The following is a 24,597-nucleotide window of genomic DNA, read 5'->3' as shown; positions in this document are numbered from 1 at the left end:
GAAAATGAGGCACAGTAATGTATTTCTAGGTGTTCTACAAATATACAGGAAAAAATCTCAGCCCTGGAGAGCTCATTTAAAGCAAGATGTAAAAAATAAATGTAACAAATCATGAGACTAAAAACTTATGTGGCAGCACAGGTTAGCAAAGTACATGCCCTGCAGTTGTAGATTATTCAAAAGTATTTATACAAATAAATCAATATAATATCTGATTGCCCCATGACTTATGATGTCATGGATGGGGTTCATCTCTCACCTACCCCGAGGCTTCTACAAACTAAGTCTATACATGTCATGTTAAGCTCCCTTCATAAGTCAATGCAGAGAAACGGGAACCTCCTGGGAGGCAATTCATCTCACCTTTCTTAGACACTTTGCCTATCTCTCCACTGACAATAAAGGGAGTTAATGGTGATTAACTTACATTTCTACCACTTAGGAATCTGATAAAAGTGAGAGAAATCCAAGCCTTTTTCTCTTTTTTTTTTCATATTGTATGTCCATCCCCAACAAAGATAGTACCTAGTAGATTTTAAAACCATGCACCACAAGACTGTCATAAAGAGAACCCCCAAACCCTGCATCTTTCCTTTCCACAGCTGCTGTATCACTTAACATGAATAATTCTCTCCCCTATAGCTAAGCTATCTTTTCAAGACTACCTGCATGATCCAACGTCAGACAAGTGCTGTAGTTGCACTCTAATCTTAGGATGGCAAATACCCAACTTAACTGTGTGTTCACGAGCCGGAAGCCACAATTGATTGTGTCTTGTTGCCAGACCCTTGAATACAGGGACTGATCAAAGAAACTGGGATAGTGCAAAGAGCACAGGCTTAATGACTCATATTGATTCATTAGATGAAATGCATATAATCAAGTTTTGCTAAGTGGCTATTGATTCTGCACACTTCGATGTTGATTTAGATGTAACCCAGACACATAAAAATGGGAACATGCAAAGCCAGTGACCACTTCTGCACTAACTCAAAGAACACTGACATCTGCACTACCTCAGAATCCTGAAGTCCACATTTATTTCAAAAATCTAAACTGGAAGAAAAACATCGGGAAAGAAAACCCTCTATTTTTCTACATACAGACAAAAATGAGGTTGGCTACGTTGAGCTAAATCAAAGCAGTATCTAGAGCTGCCAATATGTCCAGATTTGTGTGTATCCTGTGTTTTCAGCCTCAGTGGTAATGACAACTCTGTTTACAGGTAGAGGGCAGGGCAGGTTCCAATTTATTTATTTTTTGTGATTACATGGTATCATAAAATGGGAAAAGTTCATAATCAATCATTCACCAATTTGAAAGGGTTAGAATATGCTACAAGAGCGCATCTATCAGCTACAAAAGATCTTTGCATAGTCACAGTGTTTAGGCTTTGGACATGATATGAAATCTTCCTATTCCAATATTTTAAACGTAATTGCTTTTAAGCAATTCAGCGTGGTAAGTTCAAGCATTCAAAAATCAAGGGAAATAAACTGCTGGAAATCAAAGGCGATTCATGTAGTTATACTGTCAATCATTTAACAACATGGCTAGATACATATTAGTAGAATCAACACTCTTAGACACAGACTCAATAGATCATATTTAACAACGACACAGCAGGTCAAACTATCATTCTAGCATGTACTTAAGTATTGAGTAATAGAGTACACTGTCATTTTATCGCATCTCTAATGTAGGGCTACTAAAATGAAACTATCAGCTGCTGATTCGTATCACAAATACTCTTCCCACCATCTCTACACAGATACACAATAGCACTATCTCGCAACTTAATTTTACCTAAGAAAGATATATGGCACAGAATTAAGAAATACGATACGCCAATTTTCCTGTAACTATAGCAATAAGTATCTTACTTGATCCAAAAAGCTAATGGCTACAGAATATAACCAATGGAAAGGAACAGTACTGTGGAGCAGCCTTCTAACACAAGATTGTCATCAGTAAGCATCTGAAATTACAGAAAAAAATGACAAAAACAAAGTGATACAAGCTGCAACCACTTCACTGCTTGTGTACTGGCTTCTCACCTCCAGCATAAGCTACAGGATACCATTCTTTGCCTTGCACGGTTGGTTAGGAGTCATTCAAGTGTAAAATATTCTAAATTCTGGTTGTTAAGAGGATTGAGATGTTTAAATCTTCCTATTTTGAAAAAAAGCAAAAAGATTGTGCCTTTCCATAACACAGAGAAAACATGATTATTCTAAAACAGAATAGAAATGACAGCATTCTCTCTACATTATTGCACTATGGAGCTGCAGCTAAAATTGGTCTCTTGGTGAAAATGTTAACTGTTATTAATATGCATTTAGCAAACATTATTATGAAGGAACTGAAAGTTAATCCTCCATATTAATTTTTAAGGGTGCTTTCTTAGTGGGCTCTGCACCAAAAAGGTTACCACAAAAATCTGTTTAACATAAAGAGGATTTCTCAAATAATACCTTTGTCATTATACCTCCTTGAGCCTCATTTCTAGGACAAAATTTTGATACTAGCTGTTGCGCCTGTCAGTTTACTACTGTATACGAAGTTATAAGCACAAACTTATAACCAAGACTTTATGTTCTTTGCTCTAGATGGATGCAGCTACTTTAGTAATATGTAATTTTCAACAGTCATTAGAGTCCCTATTAGCAGTTCCTATCAGAGATGCATTAGAGCAATCTGGGGTTCTAGACCCACACAATTCTCCTGCCCTAACTTCTGCTCAGTGTGGCAGTAATGGGGCACATCCTTCAAGAGACACAAATATAATGGCATACATTCTTCCACCCCATGCAAGTACAAGGCAGGTATTGTGGATCATTATTCTCCCCTCTGAGAAAATGCTGCTCCACATTCCCTGCCCCCTGCCATGACTTACACCCTGAAAGGCAAGTATTTGCTTGCGCTAATAATCTGCCGAACTATTCTTCTGCAGCACATAGAAGTTGCCTTGTTGTAATATTAGGGGGTCTTGCAGGTAGTATTTCCATGAAGGTACAAGCTCACCTATGATAAAGAAATTGGTTCAGGCTATTGGCAGACTCAATGGACAAAACTGTATCTCTTATGTTCAGTTCATTTTTTTTCACCTTTTTTTTTTCATGATTAGAAGAATTAGAAATACTCTGGTCTAAAAATGAAAGCTTACCTACTGGCTTAATCACATGACTCCAAAAGCCAGATGTCTAGATATGGGCCTAAATGGTTTTGCCTTAATCTGATGGATGGAAGGACGTCTGTTCAGGGGGGGAAAAAAAAAAAAATTCTAACTGAATTCCATCACATTCCAGTCCAGAATAGTGAGGCTCCAACTTGACTCATATCACGATTAAAAAAAAAATACTACGGCATATAATGTTACTTTTTATAGCTGACAGTGAGTTCCATTAGACTGCAGAAGAGTCTCTGAAGGAAAATGAAAATAGCCTCCCAAGGGAGTGGAAGCCCCACACAGCATGATTTAAATGTGGCAGCTGGGTTGTGGGTGGAAATGGCGGTTTCCATTGAAAATCTGCTGCCAATATACCTCCTATGGCTAGATTTCACAGGGAAATGTGGCAGTTATCCCTCTCTGAAGTTCAGCTGCTCAGTTTTAAAGATGCACACACAGGAAAGGTAGCAAGGGTCAACGACTGAACAGTGAAAGGTCCAGAATGATGTACTGCCCAAGGACCGAAGAGTAAAATTGGGAAATGGCTGGAAGTAGAAGTGTGTAACAGGAAGATGGCAAGAAAAGGAACAGATTCTTCAGTTTTAAAAGATGAAAGGCAACTTTTTAGAAAGTGTATACCACTTCAAAGACTACTTTTAATTTTTTGAATAGTTTGAGGCATTTGATGTTTAACACTTATGTCTCATTGAAAGTCGATTAGCAATGTGTTAGTCACTTTTAAAAATGGTCCCTATATATTTGGGGCACAGTTCTATAATGGGAATAGTTGTGGCAACATTAAATGTCATCACACTTAACTTTAAAGTACTTAAGTTTAGATGACTAAGTTCCTTAGTGAATAAATTCCCCAATGGTAATATATAGGTATATAAGCCTGGAAGTCACTATAGCACAGCAAGCATGTTGACTGTGGTATATCTACACTAAGAAATATGAAGTACCATGAAAAGAATGTTTCCAAAATCACTACTCCCTTTCTTGTCACCATCTGCATCTACGTGCAACTCTGACTTAGGCATCATCTTGAAAATATGACTCATAATCCAAAAAGACACTTTCCGATGCAGGTTCAAAAATCATGCCTGTAGTATGGATGGCTACTTTATTGCTCTGTTTTGATACAGGCAGTGTGGTACTGTTCTCTGCCTTTTTTTAAACAACTCGGGTTGAAACAATTGTCAAAAAAATGGAAGACCCTTTCTTTTATTTTCTTTTTTTTTTTTGGAACCCAATCAACCTGCTATGGCTCCAAATCTGGTTCCTCTAGATGAGACCTTTAATCGTCAAACTAGCTTTTCTCTCTTTTTCTCTGTTCTCTGTAAAAACCCTCATGCTCCTTCCTGTCCACAGGCCTGGCTTCAACAGCCGGGTCAGAAGGCAGCCTCGTCCTAGTCAGTCTTCTCCTGTCATCCTTTGGTATGGCTCTGGCTTGGGAATTAACATTATGCTTGGGCCCACTGAGGCTGATGGAGAAACCGAAGCAGTATGTTGCTTCCGGAGGCAGCATTCTCATTGCTGGGCCAGGATGCACCACGTTCACAAACGTTTTCAGTGAAAGGGGATGTGACTGCTATGCCGTCTGTAGAAATCAGTGCTGTCCCTGCACGGTAGTGTGAGCAGAGAATGCCTGCTGTGCCTACTGGATAGAGGATGCTGGTGTAAGTACCTGCGGTCTGCAAATCTCAGACGTTCTGGCCTGTAGAAAGCACTGAGCAGCACATCTTAGCTAAGCTGGCAGCACCCCTGGGCATACAGAAATAGATTTTCTATTACAAGTTTGATCAACTACAGTCTCGGGATTTTTGTGGATCCTTCTTTTCAGTTTCAGCACCTAAGGTCTACTTAAGTTGTGCTCTAGAAGTCTGTGCTTATATTTCATCTTGAAATGCTTTTTGTGAAAATCACAGATGTAGAAATTTAATGACGGAAAACTTTTATCTCATCTCTAATTAACAGGTAAATGTACTAAATGGAAGGTGGGCCAGGGATCAGAAGACATTTTAGTGTCAAAAATACCTAGAAGGTTTTGAAGGTAGGGATGATAAGCTGCATAGGTATGATGTCACTTAAAATGATCTGAGATCATGCAAAGCTATACTGTAACATAGCCAGTAAGTAAATCTTTCCTTACTCTTCACCACATGATTCTAAATTTCCTTATGGCTTAAAAAATATGGAGTTTGGTATCAACTCTGTTTTTCATACCAGCCAATAATTTTTCATCTTCCTGGGGAGGTTTTTTTTTTATACAGAGTTCTAGAGCAACAGAATTACAAACTGCTCTGGTGTAAGAGGAATGAAATTCTATTCCTGCTTACACAAGAGATCAGTTTAATCTATAGTATACATAAAAAGTAAAAAAAAAATAATAATGCTACTAGTAAATCTAAACTAACCATGATAGTTCTGTTGTGGTTCTACCTGAGATGTCCACTAGACTGTGATTTCTAAATCTGACTGACTGCTATAATTTTCAATGAACAATCAAAACTATAGTAGATAGAAAAAGCTAAATGTTTTCTGTTTTATAGTTTTTCTTATAATGTTGACATTTTAAATAAGTGGTTCCACTTTTAGTCAATGCCATTTTAACTATTCAGTCCTTCCTCCTACATCTTTTTAATAACGTAACTGGAAGCAGCAAGCTTGACTGTTAAGATACGAAGTTAACACAGTAGTCAGAATTTGTTTGCATTCTTTCTAAAATGGTATTTGTTTTATAACTCTGACTCAGTTTCTGAGTCCGTCTTTCCCTGGGATCTCTTTAGGTCTCACAAGCTAAGCAAAGCCAGGCCACGTCAGTTCTGAGTATGTCAGCATTTCCAAGGAACACCTAGGTGCTGCAGAGATAGTACTATGACTCAGAAAGTAGTACACTTTCCTTGCCAGCAGCACTGAAACAAATTCGCCATTGTGGAAGGGACAGAAGACCGTGAAGCTGGTAATACCTTATGTCACATGGAATTAAAAAGAGCTAAGTGTCTGTGTTTTAAGAACTAGAAATCTTAATTCCAAAGCCCTGCTCAAGATAAAGTCATGCAATTACATTCTGTCAGAATTATTCCTACATTACCAGACAGACAAACATCTTTTATTTTTTTCACTTTCCATCCCAAACTCCTATGCACTATAAACGTGCACTGGTAAAAAGTTGCTATGACCAGTCTTGCGAGTCATGTGCTATTGTGAATGTATTACAACATCGTAAGCAATATGACCTTTGGTGTCATTTGAAATCAAATACTTAACATCACAAAATGCACTGAGGTTACTGTGTTAACATTTATGAGATGTTTTAAAATTAACAGTTGAAAAAGTTTTATAAGCATAAAATACAGTTACCATAGTAAATTGGCTGCAGAGCAGCCATCCATCTAGTTGGGACTTTGCATCTTCTGTTTCCTTTCACAAAGTATGGGATATCCAGAGAATTCTCTGAGAAATAAATTTCAAAACCAGTTTTTTTGTTTGGTGGCTAGCGACATGCAAACATCTGTAAGACTCATGTCAGAGAATATTCATCATGTATGTTATGATATATGACATATCCTCTTGTTTGAGATGACTGTTTGCTTGTCCCCTTCTCCTGAAGTAGTCCTTATGGTTACTAGGAACCAAAAAACCAATCCTCATTGATCATCCCAGAAGAAACCACACCCAAGCAAGGTCTATATTAAACAGTATATCAGTAATTCTAGCACATTATTCTTATTGTCTCTGCAAATACTCAATAGCAAGAAATCATTTGCTAATCTTTGCATAAATGAAATTTTAATATAAGAAGGATGGTCTAAAGCAAAAAGGCACTGGAGTAGAATTCAGAGCCATGACTCAACTTCTGGCTGTGACGTAAATTTCTTGTGTGGTAGCAGAGAGTCACGAACTGCTACTTTACCAAGGGAGCGAATGCATTACAGCTTTCAGTTTCTATGCATAGCTGCACAGTGAAATTCTAGCATCCAAGTGAGGTACGTCTGCTCCTTTTCTAATACGTAGGGACATGTGGGCACTTAACACACAGCAGAATTTAGACACTGTAATCCGGACTGGGGGAAGGTATTTTCTGTAGTGGGGGATTTCCGCTCCTGGAATTAATCACCTTAAGCCTTATTTTTTTTTACAGAAACAGCGATTAACTCAGTCTTTTGACTAGGAGATGGTCAGAGGAGGAATCACGATGCCAGCCTCAGCCATTACCTAATCTAGAACATAGAGAGACGTGTGAGAAATTTGTGTTAAATATCCTCTTTTGCCAGGGGTAACTGAAGTTTCATTTTACACCTCTCAGAAGACCACTTGCTCATGAGGTTTTATAGTAATCTGGGTTGAGAGTGCCCACTTCTCTAATACTTCATGCAAAAGAAAACATTTACATGGTTTTGCTACTTTGAATGGTGAAAGAGTCATTCCATTCCTCTCTGAAATGAGTGTCTGTCTTCCATATGAAGTGCTAATGCTGGGACTGGAAATAGGGTTCTTCTCTGCCCAAGTGACTGCTCAGTTACAAAACTATATCTTTCCCTCTTCCTTTTGGATATATTACTGTCCATAAAATAAGAACGGATCAAGAAAATAGAATACAAGCATCCTGACATCATAACTTCTTTACAGTCAATGCAAGTTCCCAGGAGATGGGAGAAACGTGTCTTAACTCCTATTGACAAAGAACAAAATAGTGGGTGAGCGCCATGTTTGTATAGATCACAAATTGGAGGACTTTAAAAACACTTGCTACAACGGAACAAGCAGATAAGAGATTAGAGATGTACTAACTACGCTGCGTACTTGGTATGACATAGGTATCAAGGTGCCCAAATAAATGTTTCCTGGCAGAACACTAGAAATTTAGACAAGCTTAATGTTAAAAGTACAGTTCTACTTTGACTTCAGAGTTAGATACAAAATAAGGGAGGGATGATGAGAGTCCACCCTTTGGACTGGGTGACTTAAAGCAGAAGTCGAATGCATGCCAGTTTTTAGCTTTAGCCTTTATTCTGAGCACCTACCCCCTGTTCACGAAGTATAGGTACGATTTCCTCCTGGAGACATTATGAGGGTGAAAAACAGTAGCAGATGCATACCACTGACGAATTTCTTTCACGACTATCAGCTGGACAGAAAGCATTCATCCACTACTCGTTCATCCAATTTATGGCCTGCTCATTACTTTAAATAAAAAAACCCTGATATCAGAGAAATCTGTCCCAGCCCCAGGGAACTGAACTTAAAAAAGCGGTTTTAAATGGCTGGTATTGGCATTTAAAGCCAATCATATCCTGTCCTGTCTCATTTGGCTTTATAGTATTACAAATTTTATCACAAATCACAGATTTAAGACACAGGCCTAACTTCAATCACAGGAATATTTTCTCTTAGGCATTATACCCCTTCTCCACTCCTCCATGCATACCTACAGTGTGGCACTGCTGGTTCTTGCAAATAACAAAAGGACATTAGGTTCTGCAATCCCTTTTCCTGTAATCAGTAAGCTGCAAGATTTTCTTGGGAAGGTGATTCAGGTGAGTAGCCAGGAAACTAACTTGGTAGGTCCACTCACCTGGTTGTAGCTGTCACCGTTTTACAGTGTCCTAAGCTGTATAGTGCTGAGGATATCTTCAGGAGCTATCTATCCCCTGGGCATTTGGTTCTGTACTGTGGATGTATTTATTTAGAATTATTATTGTCATCAAAGATGGCTCAGGAGTACCTCTCCTTCCCGTGTCCTGAGCTGACACCACTAGAAACAGTACTTCATATCAACCACTAACAAGAAGTGATGTCTTTGAAAGGGCTGTCTCAACTTATTGAAGAACTTCAATCTAAGTCTTTAAAGACACATCGCAGTGTATTTTTAGGGAAAAAAAACCCACCAAACTATTCTTTTTTCTCTTCTTTCCTACAACCTTGTTTTTGTTTTCTCACTTCTTTACTTTTTTGTGCCTCGTTTCTCTCTTATTTCTACACATACATCTATGTGGATTTTTCTGCTAGCATGGTATAGTGATTTATTTATTCATATTTGAGTTGGTTTCTTGTTTTCTTCACATTCTTTTGCTAGCCCAGGTAATACTTACGGTGCCTGATCTCATAAAATATGAATATTTGAAAGAAAAAGATAACTACAAGTTTCTTGATTTTTTTACTTATATGATTTCCCCTGCCTCTTTTTTTGATGATTCTAGCAGAGTTCAGATCATTTTCACTGAGGTAGAGAATAAGGTGCAGGGCAACGCCACTCTCTGATAGCATGGGTGCCACCTATGGAGAAACCTTTTTCAAAGTCATCTATGTTATTTATGTTGCTGTGGACACTGGAGCAAGGAATAAGATGAGGTTCCCTGTCTATCCAGCTGCCAGTATTCACCAGTAAATTCTCCTGTCTCCAAAGCCCTTACTTGGGATGCTCTAATCCACAGGCCATTTTTCAACTGCACCCACAGTAGCTATGCTGCTGCTCCGAACCGTTGGCAGGAGGATGCAGGCAGCTCCGTAGTACCCTGAACCCAGTGCACAATGTTGCTCATGGCTTTTCTGGTTTACTGTAAGGCTAATAACCATGACTGCATTATCACTAAAATACACATTAATAAACAGATTTCTTAAATACTCCCAGCTTTTTAAAGCTCAGAATCAGTATTTTTTTCAGAAATGTTGCAGAAATAATTCGTTAATTATGAAATAGGGAAACTAGAGCTGACTCTAAATGTAAAATTGTCTTATCATTACAAATCAGTTAATTTTGCTCTGTCCTCCAGAAAAATGTTTTGATCCAAAAAGCACTGAAATGTAAGGTTAGACTTCCTCCGACATCAACGGTCATTTAACAGATCTTTATTTAAATACCAGATAAATATCAGAGACAGAGTTTTGGGCCCTGTGTTTGTAATAATCCCCTATATATGTTTCTGTCTTTACATCTTAAGATGCCTGAAATTCTCTTTCTGTTTACAAGTGGGGAAACAGAGGCATAGGGTGATTAAATGTCTTGCCCATCACGTGCGAATCAACTCTGTAGATCCTCTTTTTCATTATGAAAAGCACAAATTATTCAACCTCAAACGATTTATTTCTCTCCTAAGAGAACACAGTGTTCTCAGCAAAGCTACCAGGCCAACAAAATAAATTTCCCATAGGCAAAGGAAAAATGTGTATAGCTACTTTCAGGATCTTGTTCGGGAAACTATCTCCCTAGTATTACTGGATGCTCTGTTCTTGCTTTCCTTCTTTCTTTTTTTTTTTTTTTTTTTTAAATTTTCTTTCCCATACTTTCTGCATGATCTTCATTTATTTTGTGGCTGATGGCAACATCTCCAGACAGATCCTTCCACAGAAAACACTGTGGCTGTAAGTGGACTGCTGCATGAGAAATAAGCCCAGCACCTGCCATGTGAACGAAAATGAGCATATCATTTCAGCAACATACAAGCCTGGGGACCCACTGCAGAAAGCACATCCCAAATCTGCTGTTTGCTGTTGCTGCACAGTTGGGTCAGCACTCTCCATGCTCCTGCCACTGATTTTATTTCCCCCCCCCGCCCTTTATTAGGCTAGTACTCCTGGCACATGCAGATCCTGCAACTTGCTGCCACTGAAATTGCTATTCCCAATCCAGATGGTGGTAGGAGGAATTGAACTGTGGTTCCTTTGTGTAGTCACCCTAGACAATGGCCACTAGCATGCAGAGCCACACGCCAATTGCTGGTGTATATTTGGTTGACGTTTCAGGCCCGGCTTTGCACCTTTCTAATCATTAATCAACAATCAGACAAAGGATATATTGCTGAATCCAGACAGCAGCCAATACAGACCTCTAATACATTATGGATTCTCTGTCAGCACATTTATTTATTGTTTGCAGTGTTCTATTTGAAAATCCCTATGCTCTTTCACTTATTTTATTTATTTATTTATTTACTTACTTATTTCTTTTTAGCTGGAGTTAACAAAGCAGTGAAGCTTCATTTATTAACATGTTTTACAACCCCTGAATAGTGGATTATTTTATATAAAATACATTATAATATTTTTCTTGGTATTTGCCACAACTTACCAAAATCTTTAGCAAATATACCATTAAATGAAATAGTACTAAATTGCATAGGCAGTGTCAGAGTACGATTTTTCCTCAGGTTAATATCCAATGAATCATTTTATCATTATTTAACACTATAATAAAGGTTGACTATCAGCTTAGAGAGAAATGAATATACATTTGTCTATACTTCCAGCATTCGGTGGGATTTTTCACGGTATCATAAAAGCAAACAACAGTAAGGACCTCACTGTTCTGTGGTTAGGCTTTAACACAAATGCATCAGTGGACCTCGGGTTCTGCACAGTGTGCAACCATGCTCTGCTATCAAATGAATGTTAAAATATGTATGTCCTGGCTTCTGATTTATAATATCGTTGACAAATAGTAAAAAGGACAGGCATGCCATAAAGTTTATGGATGGAGTGATGGCATGCACAATGATGTCTCATAAAGAATAAAGGGGGAAAAGTTATTTATTCTTGTGGATTCAAGAACTAAAATACAGATAGACTGGTTGCGTGCACAGAATTTTTCATAAATATCCCACAGTGCACCCTGTTGTACAGCAGCCATACATTAATTAGAGCATTCAGCAGACACTGCAATGTGTTACACTCACCCAAGTGAATCTTCATTTTTCACATGCAGGGCCTTACTAATTAAAATCAGCTTTGCAATTAAATGTGGAAAATTGTGTTAAACTTTCAAGCGTGCTTTAGAAAAAATGTATTTATTTTTAGGGTATTTTATTTTGATGCAAATGAATTCTCCATCAAAGTGAGACCAGTAAAAGGGAGGTATGAGGATTTCTCTTTTTTGTATTATAGATGCTCCTCTCAGTTGCAAGTTGCAATGCTCCACTATCTCTCTGCCAGTACCTGGCCCTGTTCCAATGCTTTTAGTGAGTGCTATCTGTCAAGGCATGAATAATACAGCCCCTAGGCTGTCGGCAGAATCCAAATGAGGCATACATCAGGAAGCAAGCACTCGACTTTAGCTCCAGAACATGCTCCTGTGAAGACAGGCAATTATTCACCCACGGCTGCAGCCATGGCAATCAAACTGGTGGGTGAAAAGGTATATCAAATGAAAAAATTTGAATAAGAAATATGGCACAACAAGCCACAGAAATTCAATAATTTTCTAATAAGAGAGAGACATTTAAGTCTTTTAATTTTGAAGTTTGGGAGCCTGAATTATTTCACTCACTGTTCTAAAATATAGACGACTAAACTACAGTATATAATGCCAAGGCAATACAAGGGTATGTGGGGCTTTTCCTAATCAAACCAGCAATGCTAAACTCTAAAGTATTTATAAATTCAAATAAATCTGTTGTATGAAGTGACAAATCTCATGCTTAAAAATTAAAAGATGGTCAAAACAATTCTGTCTGAATAATGTAATAGAAACAGAGACACCCTAGTAAAGCAACAAAGAACTGGTGATATCAAGAAATTTGATGGAGAATTAAAATGCAATATATTTTATAAGGTTAGGGACAATTCATACATTATAAATCCAAACATTATGTTATGATCCCTCTTCACTTCTGAGACTCGCTTCTTTTTGCAAGACATTGTATCAGTGATTAATGAAAAAAAAATCCCTTACAAATGCAATATGAATTGAAGAAAAGGCATGCAAAATTCCTTGGTAGATGAAATGTTTAAGTTGGTTTATTTCATCTGAATTCTTATTTTCAGCAATTGAAATGAAATGCATGATATAGCGAGAGTTCTATCAGTATTTCCATTTTAAATCTGAAGGGTTTATCATTTGGCCTTAACAATTCATCCTTCATTGAAATTTGCTGCATATTGTTTCAGACTAAGATTGTGTTTTGCTTTAATTTCTATACAATGGTTTTATCTGCTTTCAAATATGCACTGATATGCGCATTAAAAGAATCCTAAATTAATATACATAGTGCCCTGCTACCAGCTTAAGATTCTTATTAGGGCTCTTACTTGTTACAATGTGTTTCATTCTGAAGCATGTGGTATTTGGCAAGTGATTAACCCATTACAGAATCTAAATGCTTTTGTTACTTGAGAAAAAAATTAAACTATGATGTTAAGCAGCTTTTAAACTAGGCCATTGCATGTAATCAGTATTTTCTAAATGGCATCTAGTTATGATTTTTATGATGTGCCTACATACCTATTTACATGGCAAACCATAGGCATCTATTTGGTATACGCTGTGTTTTAAAAAAAGTGCTAAATGCATAGCAACACAGTAGGGTGTAATATTTCTAAAACCATCATTCACATCTACTCAGCAAATAACACAGACCAGTTTGCACTCAGTTACTCTACAGTAACTATGTGATTTGCACCTGCAGAACTTAGACCAGAAACTGGACTTGCTTTTACATTTGTATACATAGAATGTGAATCCTGTTGTCTTTAAAGTTGATTAATGAAACTGGCAAAGTTCCTAGTAATTGCAATGAAAGAACACTCAAATCTAGGTTTTTCTTCAGACACTTAGCCGACAGACGTCCTGAAAACACAGTTCTGGGAACACTCTCCTGGTGTGGTTTGAGTAACTGCTTCACCCAGATGGATTCTTCACAGCTAAAAGTATTCAAGGATCTGGACCAAGCTTATAGTTCAAAAGTAATTCACAGCTCTGAACGTATAAAAGTACCATTCATTATTATGCTGCTATGCACAGAGGACCTGAAGAGCTACCAAGTGAATAAAATAAACAGTATCAGGAGCATGGCCCAGGGAGAGGCTCTGGTTTTCACTCCCAAGATCTCAATTTTTTTCTTGTCTCCACCACTATCTGAACGTGTCAGTGGCTTATGTTTTGGTTTTGGTTTCAGATCTTTCACAGTCTTTTTTTTCTTTTTATTTTTTTAAGACCTGATACTGCAAAGAAACCTGCATTTCTTTAACTGCGTGATCTGGGAGTAGTTCGGTTGGCCTCAGGTGCCTGGAAATATAAACAACAGGTACTGAAGTCCTCTCTCTGTAAACACTAACATCTAGGCACTGCCTCATGCTGTGCATCATAGACAGTACTAGAGGGTCTGTGATAGCTGTGGGTTTCTAGGTATTACTGAAATAGAGAAAAAAAAGAGATGAGTCTGCTCTGAAGAAGGTGGGCACACCACCTAACTTTGGGCACTTACCCTCAGTGCCCAAACTGGGATGCTAAACTTCCTGAACTTTTACGCAGTCCCTGGAGAGAGGTGCTTTCGCCAGGTTCACTTCAGAGATCCCAGCATCCTGCCCTACAGCGGCCTGCAGAGAAGCCTGTGCATCTTAGCTCTCTATCAGCATGCCCAACTAACAAGCTAAAATTAAGCACCAAGCTTAAGAGCTGAGGGCAAAGTACCAACCAAGGCACTCAAGGTTTCACTTCAAACTAAGATCTGGCACACAGAAAAAATCAAAAAGATGGAAATGATACAAGCAGCTGTTACCACTGTTACCCTAACTAGTACCAGTCTTGTGTTCTCACACACCTCAAAGGAAGTATCAATGGCAAAAGGCCTGCTTGTTTCCCTAGCTAACCCTAACACTGCAGCTCTTTCATGATTAAAAATACAATTGGGATACAAAACATATGAGAAAACTCTCCTTTAACTTCTACCTAATATTTTATCAGCAGAACAACATTTCATCCGCTGAATCTCTCCGAAATTTTGAAAGGATCTGTTTATTTCAGTTCAAGTTTAATGTAGTAACTGAACATGGTTTTCACTGTCACATTGGCATTACGAGGATAAAATTACAATGAAAAAAACCCCCAAAATTCCAGAGACTTCAAGGTGTTATAGAAGAAATAGAATTCTGGAGAGCACTGACTACATCTAGTGGAAGCAAACACATTTCATTTCTAATAATGAGCTGGTCTGGTATTGCGAATGGAAAGGTCTTAACCTCATTAAAATGCTCTGTACGTCTAAACAGAATTGAGTTAGGCATCAGCTGAGATATGCAATTCCCTGAACACATCAAATTTTTAAGACAGTCTGATTTTCTTGGAAGAAATGTTTGAGAGTCTTTCCCACCCAAACAGCAAAACAGAAAAAAAAGAAAAAGATAAATTCCTTCAGATTCTTCCAAAACCTTAAATTTACTAGGTGTTGGTTGGACTAGACAAAAAATTACTGCTCTTTTAGAAAACAGGTATGTACATTGTAGACCTCAACAAAGAACTTTGTGTTTTTACAATAAATAAGACATATATTTGTTAAATATATTTTGATTAGGGGATTGGCAATCAGGGTGACAAGAAAACATAAAAACCCCACAAATTCTTCAGCCAGTAGAAAAAAAAGGAATTTTTGACGTATTTCCAATTTTTATTCTTTGCGCATCTGCCCAAAATTTCATTTAATTAACAGCTCTGAGATTCAGTCTGTTCGTGTACTGACATACCAGAATCATGTCAAGAAAGCAAAATATGGAATTAACGTCTCAAAACTGCATGTAATCTTTCCAAACCTCACATCTATTCCTTCCCCTTTCCCCAAAAGGGTGATTTTATACAGACACAGATCAAAGTTAGAGCAATTCAGAAGTCGGATTTTTTTAAGCTAAAGCCTTTCTTTCTGTATGTTTCAAGACCTGTGTTTTTGAAATCTGAACACAAATCCCATGAAGTGTAAAGAAAGTATGTAGTTACAATCTTGTAACTAGAAAGGACATTATAATCATCTCATTTAACTGTTGGCTGCTCGTGAAATTTCTGAGGAAAAAGAAGGATTTGGTGCCATTCATTAATTACTGATGAGGCTTGTATTTACATGAAGAAAATGCACAAAAGAAAGCCATGGTTTGAAATAAGAAGTCACAAGTTAATTTAAGAAGAACTATTTAAGAAGAATTTAAAAAGAATGATTTTGGTTACTTTTCCTAAATCAGTGTTCCAATCTAACCAAATCCTTCAAATAACCACAAAAATGTTACCACTTTTATGAGTGAAAAAAAAATTAGGAAAAGAAATTTGAATAGAATTATTTTATGTTTTATATTGTTTAAATGTAATTCAAAAGAATTTTAATATCAGGCATATCACTTATGGACTTGTCCCTAAACTTCATTCACTGATAAGAAAAAAGGCACATCAGTGGACTGAGTGGCACTGAGTGGACTGACATATCACTGTTTGATATCTTCTTTTCCTGTTTCAAATAAATGCCTTAACCAGAAACATATAATTTCAATTTAATTCATAAAAACCATATGCCCTCATTACAAAGTAGTTATCAGATTTGGTGTGAAATACGTGTTCTTATAAACACCACAAGTGTTTTAAAACCTGAAAAAGTCAAGAATGAAAAAAATCTTAAGTTTCAGGAGAATTTAACACTGGTTTGAACACCTCCCTTTATTCAGAAGAGAGATGGCCAAAACATCAGCCATTTTATCTCCTACAACAGGCTGCTGTATAAAATATGTCAAATGAAATGCACAGCACGTGAGAAAAATTCAGGTATTCTGGAGCTGTTAAATTTTCAAAATATTGCACAAGAAATTCATGGACAAATGATTCAGTAAAGGAATGCTGTCTATACAGATGTACAACACTTGAACATTGACATTGCAGACACAGAAATTTAAAGATTGAGCTTTAAATTAATTTGAAGCACATGTAGTATGTGTAACATATGCTACCTTGATATATTATTAACAATAAACAGTTAAAAACATTTTCTTAAAGAAGATGTCTCCACATATCATGGTTTAGAAACTGAAGTAAAGGTATTTATAGCTATAATATAACATTTGAACCCTGAATTCCTATTATCACTGATTTGTCTTAGGCTTTGACCTTTGAATCTAACCTGATCATCAAACTTAAAATGTTTAGAAGCTTGTTTTCATTCAGTTATTAAATATATTAAGTAACAGAAGTCACACTGGCACCAACATGTCAGTAGGGCCAAATTTTAATTTTCAATACATGAGCAAGAGAACTGTATGCAAAAATCGAGAGAGGATTGACAATGAAAACAAGTTTCCTCAGCAAAAATGTGAGTTAGATTTTGTGTGACATTCAGAGAGAAAAAAAAAAGTTAATCCGAATGGCTTCTAGAATGTTTAATTGCTAATTTTTATCATTGTTTGGTTTATCAAGGTCATGCCAGCTAACTTGTTTACCAAATCTCTTCACTAAATTATGAAAAATTACAGATATTACCTTCTGTGCCTTGCATATTTGCCACTAACATGACCACTGCCATCACAGCCAGGCGTGGGACAGCTGCAAAAGAGAGAGAATTAATTACATAGGTGCCAGTGTGCTGCAGAAAGATTACACTAAAAGCAGGCAGTAGGTATTACGGAGATGGAGGGCAACAAAGACAGAAAGAGAAATCAAATAACTGAAGGAAAAAAAAAGAGGGGATGCTTTTTATTAGCAAGTCTCGAGGGAATTAATTTCATCAGTGCAGCAGGGCATGAGCAAACCACCAATGAACTTGAAAGTGCATTATACCCATTAAAAGGCATGAATTTTCTAAATTGCTAATGGGGATACATTTTACACTCAGAGCACTAACCTGAACAGCTCTTGTATGGCTGGTTCCACGGGAACTGCAGAGAGATGGAAAATATATAAAAATTTATCATCTATTACAAGTACCCCTCTTCTACAGAAAATTACCAGAAAGGTTGTGTAAAAGCAAGGGTCAGAATGAATCGTGCAAAGAGATTCTGGAGGATGAAGGTCACCCTGAGCGGGGGCCTTGAGTGATTTACTGAAGCAAGAGACGTACCTCGAACACCTTTGGAGCGTGTGCGATGGCGCTTCTCGTCTGCATCCACCTCCATCTGGGAATAGATTAGCAGGCAGTCAATGTTCTTATCCTGCATGCACAGACTATCAATGCACAGACTGATACAGTCTCTCACACAATTTATTGACACTATTTTAATTCCATTTTATCCTGTAAGGGAAAGTCCACCTTACAGGGGATTTTTAGGATCTTTATGTTTATTTAAAAACAGAAAATGCGGTAATTTCTGCTTTAATCAGTCTGTTTGCATGCCCTGTTTTCATAGCAAATTGTGTGCAACTAAGTGCTGGTTCCACTTTTCAAAGGGATATTTCTGACATAAAACCCTCATTACTCTCATATATTTTGAAACAAGGCTTCAATAGACTTCTAAACAATTTAAAACTAAAGTCAAGAGGTCATACATAATAGGTTGCGTTCTAACCAAACACTTTGCAGTGGGAAAGAGAGGAAGGAATAATGACTGAAAAGGAGATAAAGAGTCATCATTAGAATTTCAAAGATTTCATGTTATTTAATATGGCATTATGACCTTTGCCAATGTGTTTCATTGTTTAGATATGCTTTTCAAGTTTCGGGAATGTGCTCACTTGCTACATATGGCTAAATCTTTACCTTCGCTTTATAAACAGCATGCCTATCCAACGTAGCTTTCTATGCAGCAATAAATATACAGCGATCTTAAATATTTACCAAACAGGGGCAGGGCTGCAAATTAGACCTCAGAAAGTATCATGAACACTGATCTATAGTCATTACCATACGGCCACATGGTTTCTTCTGATCTTCCATGTACTATTGTCACCAGACTCTCAAAGGTAAACTGCATAGGCTAGCTAGAGTTTACGATTTTGTACAAGACAAGCAGATTGCACTGAACTATGTTGAGAGACTGTGTCAGGGAAAATACATGCAGTATCTGTATCATCGGCTCCTTTGGATGTGGAAGAACGGGATGGCAAGATGGATCTGCAGTGGTTCATACAGAGAGATGATATTGCAAGGGTCAGGAAGCACAGGAATTGACCATGGGACTCTAGTTCCCCCAGAAAAAAAAATCAATCACTGGTTTATAGCAATATCCTTGGATTGATGTCTGGTAAGAATGTCACATATCTCATGCAAAAACATGGAAACAGGTCCAAGTGACTTGCAGTTAACCCTTTCATCACCTAGCTTTCTTTGGTCGGTACCTTAACACAAATGACGTGGGAAGTAACTAACAAGGAAGAAGTCAAGGGGTGCTTTTACAGAGCTCCCTCAACACATTACATCAGGAGGAAAGAGTCAGCACAACAAAATTTGTGGGTGACAGGGATTTGGTGAAAAGAAAGGGCCACTCTCACAAAGCTCTGTGCTAGTGATGTAGTTCTGCTTCGTGGTAGTCATCATCTGGTTCTCAGTAGTGTGACTTATTCCAAACTAAAGGGATGACCTTCTAAAATAAACACGTATTACGAAAGCTAATACAGCACCAGCCTCTATTAGGGGGCTTCAGTGCAGCCTTCTGATGGGGACCTTTGCATCACTTTGAGTGGGTTTCATTTTTAAATTAAGATAGCTACATACAGCCTGCGCATACACATTAGGAGCGTAAGCTTCCATCATCATCAACCTATGGTGCTATCTGAGATACCGTAAGCTATCCCATCAAGCCTTCAATTGCCAGTCCAGAAAGGTACAGAAGGGTACAGCTAGGTCATCTGTTATATCTGCCAACCCTGTGTAGATGTTTCAGATATCCTCTGGCATCAGAAATGGCACCAGCTGCCTATGCATAGGCAACTGAACTCACCCCTAGATAACATAGTCACCGGAGCTTGAGGAACAATTCCTCGGATCAGCTAGTATGTGTTACTTCAGGCTGGACCAAATCAGTCTCTAGGCACCTTTCGCCCATACTGTCTAGCTCTCCATTGTCTGTAGCACGAGACACTTGGCATGCCTGTAGATACCCACTATAGGCATCTAAACTGAATCTTAAACTTTAACCCACCCACGGTGTCTATCCTACACCTTGGGTTCACACCCTGACTGGCTTCTCAGCTCCTAAGATTTGATATACATTTGAAGCTTTCAAGTTGCCATATCAAAGCACAAAACAGCATCTCTGGAATATAAAAATTACCCACTAGATGATGATATTCTTTTCATTTCACTAATAAGAAAACAGTACATTATGCTATTCTGTAACTCTTGCAATGTGTAAGGACTTGACAGGAGACCAGAAGTGGAGTTACTTGATCTTCAGCCTAGTACGTTTTTTAAAAAGTTTGAAAAACATTATCTAGCATCATTTGTCAGCACTGAAAAATCTGCTGAAAGAACTATTATGATCTTAACCTGAAAATGCTGCTCCAGTTTTTATGATAGTCTGCGTAAATTTAGAAGGGGCAAACTACAAAAGAGATTTGCCTTTCTAAACTAGTACTTCAAGAATACTGTGAGTACACTTTTAGCTACACTGGCAGTCAAAGAAGAAATCACTGAGCTGGAAAAGCCCCTATAGGATCCACAGAATCCAGATCGAGAAGCAGGTCAAAGAAGTGAAAAAAGATTGTAAAAGCTGCAGGCATGCAGAGTTATTTTCAATTTTGTTGGTATCCTACATACCCTGCTGCTTCTCCAGAAAGGCACAGATCTAATTCCCTTTGTTTGTGACCTAGATGCCCTGTCATATGACAACGTGTGTCTTGGATGCTCTAGGACACATTAAATGATGGTAGGTGCCTATGTTTAGCCAACAGAATCTTGCTTTCGCTTTATTTATATGTTCACTCAGATTTTCAAGACTTTGCCATGTCAAACCTTCAGCCTTCATCCCTCCATGAATTCAATGTTGGATGCTGAGAGCAAGCAATTTCCTGAAATTCTCCATGAGACATATATAGGTTCTGTGGAAGTACAGTCACCTGCCAGTCTACCATAGCAGTCCCCAGACGCACCCCTGGCATTCTTGTGGCCAGGAACAGAATTCTGCTCCTGAGGCCACTAATTTCACACAAACATGGACTTCCTCACCATTTTCACATGCAGAAAAAGGAAATGTTGACCTTAGTGACTCACAAGGAGTTCACCTCAGTAGTTCTACTTTATTCATGACCTTTACATTACAGTTCTGCAAAATACTGAGTCACCATTCCAGAGGAGAACTTGTGGACATCGAGGACAGGCTAGGTATAGTTAGTTTTAGCCTGGCATCTAAGAGGAGACACCTAAAAGATTATGTATGAAAGCAAAGAAAAAGGCATCAGGAGTAGGAAGGGAAGAAATTCCTGACCTGGCTACAAAGAGAAGATCTAGACATGGAAATGGAAAGGTCTAAGATCTTAATTCTGAGAAGAAAAAGAAAAAGGTCTTGGTAGAAATTACACCTGGTAAGCCATAATTAAAAATAATCACATTATTGGATATGCCTTACTTAGGGATGATGGGCAGAGAGAGGTAGAGCTAGCAATTCTGTATCATTGTTATGTGCATTAGTGTTACCAAAGATTTAGAGAAACAAGACCCTGAATACTTACAGATCAGTGCTTTAACTAATAAATCACAAGACGGGGTACAAGAGAAGGTCTGTTATATTGGAAGGTATGTTGAAGACAACTAAATAGGACATGAAAGAAGTTGAGTAGTTTCTTTAGCACTGGAAAAAAATAGAAAGGAAAAAAATCTGTGTTGTGGTGAAGGATTCTTATGGGGTGGCAGATGAATGTTATAACCACAGGAGTATCCTTGAAGTTTCTAAAAATTGTATCTGATAAATTTCTCATGTAAGAAATTATTTAAGCACGTGAAGGAAATTCTATACTAAATCTCACTTTTCTGGATAAAAATTTAAAAGCGCCCTGTGTGGTCACCTGCGTGCAGGCAATTAAGACTTGTTATGTCTTCATGTACAGAATCTGATCCCAATAACTAGTACACAAACACACACACAAATAGAAGGTGCTTTAAAAGTGTCAGTATATGAAAGCTGGAAATAATCATGAGTCGAACTGAGTAGAAGAAAATCTTTTAACATAAAATGACTATGATTAGGAGCAGCTGAAAAATATTTCATTAAATGTTAATAAAACAAAGGTGCATAATCACATCAGGAGGATTCACTAATAAAAAAGAAAAAAAAAAAAAAGAGAAAGGTAATATCTCCTCCTCAACAATCCAAAGCTTAAAAAACCAACTTGCATCTCATGAGGATTAATATAAATAATAAATAATAAATAAATAATTCACATGCATGTATACACACATAGTGCAGTTTACTAGTAAACATAAACTATCAATAAGGAGAACCAAAAATATCCATGAAAACCAAATGTTGAATGGGAAACATGGTAATAATAAGAAATTATTTAAATATATTTGGAAGAAAATAATTTTTTTTATTATTTGGAGAGAATTAATAGGTAGTATTAATAAGCAACAAGAAAAGTTTTAAAAAGTAAAAAAAGCAGCTATTTGTTATTTTAAAATCAAAGTCCCAGACAACATTTACCCCCCAAAATTAACATAGCCTGATAGTTTTCTCCAAGACATTGTTGTTGATATGTAACAATCCCAGAACTCTGGGGAAATGCTGGAGAACTGAAAAAAGAAAGCTGAAAAAATTGTACTTGTAACTGTTTAAATTAATCTTTACTAAGTGCTGAGAGGATGGTGTGGCTCACAAAGTCAATCTTCCTGACATTGACCCTTAGTAACATCATATAAAAGCTGATATGGGATACAAGACGATGACGAAATTAGCACCAGTCAACACTTTATCATGGAAAATCTGTAATCAAAAACACTTGAAACTGCTCTTTGATGATACTTTAAAATATGTTGATAAAGGTAGCTATGTTAGGATATCATATACTTGGACACCTTTTAAACATTTTACTTTCTCTTTCTAAACATTCAGACAATAAAATAAGCACTTCATAAAATCAGCATACTTATAACAGTTAACAAATATCTCTCCAGAAAAAAATATTTTGTACAAAAATTATTTTCTTTTCAAAAATAATTTTAAAAATTAAAAAATCATAGAATCATAGAATGGTTTGGGTTGGAAGGGACCTTAAAGATCATCTAGTTCCAACCCCCCTGCCATGGGCAGGGACACCTTCCACTAGATCAGGTTGCTCCAAGCCCCATCCAACCTGGCCTTGAACACTGCCAGGGATGGGGCATCCACAGCCTCTCCGGGCAACCTGTTCCAGTGCCTCACCACCCTCACAGTGGAGAACTTCTGCCTTAAATCTAATCTAAATCCGCCCTCTTTCAGTTTAAAGCCATTACTCCTTGTCCTATCACTACATGCCCTTGTAAAAAGTTCCTCTCCGGCTTTCTTACAAGCTCCCTTTAGGTTCTGGAAGGCTGCTATAAGGTCTCCCCGGAGCCTTCTCTTCTCCAGGCTGAACAACCCCAACTCTCTCAGCCTGTCTTCATAGGAGAGGTGCTCCAGCCCCTGATCATCTTCATGGCCCTCCTCTGGACTCGCTCCAACAGGTCCATGTCCTTCTTATGCTGGGGGCCCCAGAGCTGAACGCAGTACTCCAGGTATTAAACATATATTTAAGAAGAGCCCTCCTAATATAATCCCACAGGTATATGGTTTAGCCCTATAATATTCAGTATCTTCACCAGTACTCTGGAAGACTATATGGTACTGAAATATGCAGATAAAACAGAAATTAATGGAGTGGTAAACTATGTTGGAGACAGGCCAGTTACATACAGTGGCCTCCGTCATTCGGCAGATTTGACTCATCTGAAGAACATGCCAATTCCAAGGTCCTGTACCCATGAACAAAGAATGTGGGTCATGCTTGAAAGACCAAAGATCATAATCTGTAAGGCAATAACAGTGAAGAGGAGCTGGACAGCCAGATGAGCACGAGCAATTTCTGCGCTGCTGTAGCTGAAGGGCAGAATGTGATCCATAGCTGCACAACCTTTAAGGCTGTATTAATTTTCCAGAAAACCACTGAGGTTTTCGGATATGGTCACTAACTTCTAACAATAGAGGGCAAGTTTTCATCAGGACCTTATCTATTTTTCTGTTAGCTTGCCAGATACCCTGTGTGAGTCTTCACGTTTTTAAAGCATATAAATTTAAGGCTATGAGTCTCATCATAGACTTATCTGAGACTAAGCTCCCAAAAGTTTCACAATCAATCAGCACTGCTCTCCCTGTCTCTAGATATGCTCACGTATCTACCATATGGACTTCCTCAGGGTTGCCAACTGTGAGGGATCCAGAGCTTTAGGCTCCTTTCCAGGACAAATGGCGATTTTTGCTCCCTCATGGGGAGGTAGTTCAGCATTTTCTTCCCTTGCAGGCAGGTAGTCCTGAAAATGATCATTCTTGTTAAAATTCTCAGGGTATCTGAATTTCTTGCTAGAGGCATGGCGACTACGAGGTTCAGTCCCAAGTTCCAAAACTTCCAGCTCAGCCAATGCTTGCTTAGTGAATTATTCTGGTTGCCCTCTAGCCATGATGTACCAGAAATCTAGAAAGCCACAAATGAGCTAAGAGTCTCAGATATGAACTTCCAAAATTTTTCCTTCCCAATTTTTTCCTTACCTCGGTTTCTTCAAATCCAAAACCTGCATTCTCAAATA

The 24,597-nt window shown here is 37.8% G+C and overlaps 1 protein-coding gene across 18 annotated transcripts in view; it reads right to left on the bottom strand.

Moving 5' to 3' along the window:
* The window catches only part of MYT1L (myelin transcription factor 1 like), a 312,013-nt gene that overhangs the window by 111,677 nt on the left and 175,739 nt on the right, over positions 1–24,597 (bottom strand). For all 18 annotated transcript variants that reach the window (XM_030037591.2, XM_030037592.2, XM_030037606.2 and 15 more), the window contains 3 exons: positions 17,968–18,022; positions 17,752–17,785; positions 17,391–17,453 (listed from right to left, as the gene is read on the bottom strand). In XM_030037591.2, the coding sequence (XP_029893451.1) occupies positions 17,391–17,453; positions 17,752–17,785; positions 17,968–18,022 (152 nt within the window). The remainder of the gene's footprint in view (positions 1–17,390; positions 17,454–17,751; positions 17,786–17,967; positions 18,023–24,597) is intronic.

This window comes from Aquila chrysaetos, chromosome 15 (genome assembly GCF_900496995.4).
Source record: "Aquila chrysaetos chrysaetos chromosome 15, bAquChr1.4, whole genome shotgun sequence".
Lineage (NCBI taxonomy): Eukaryota > Metazoa > Chordata > Aves > Accipitriformes > Accipitridae > Aquila > Aquila chrysaetos.
Note: the sequence above shows the minus strand (reverse complement) of the source record. Positions and strands in the feature narration are given on the sequence as shown.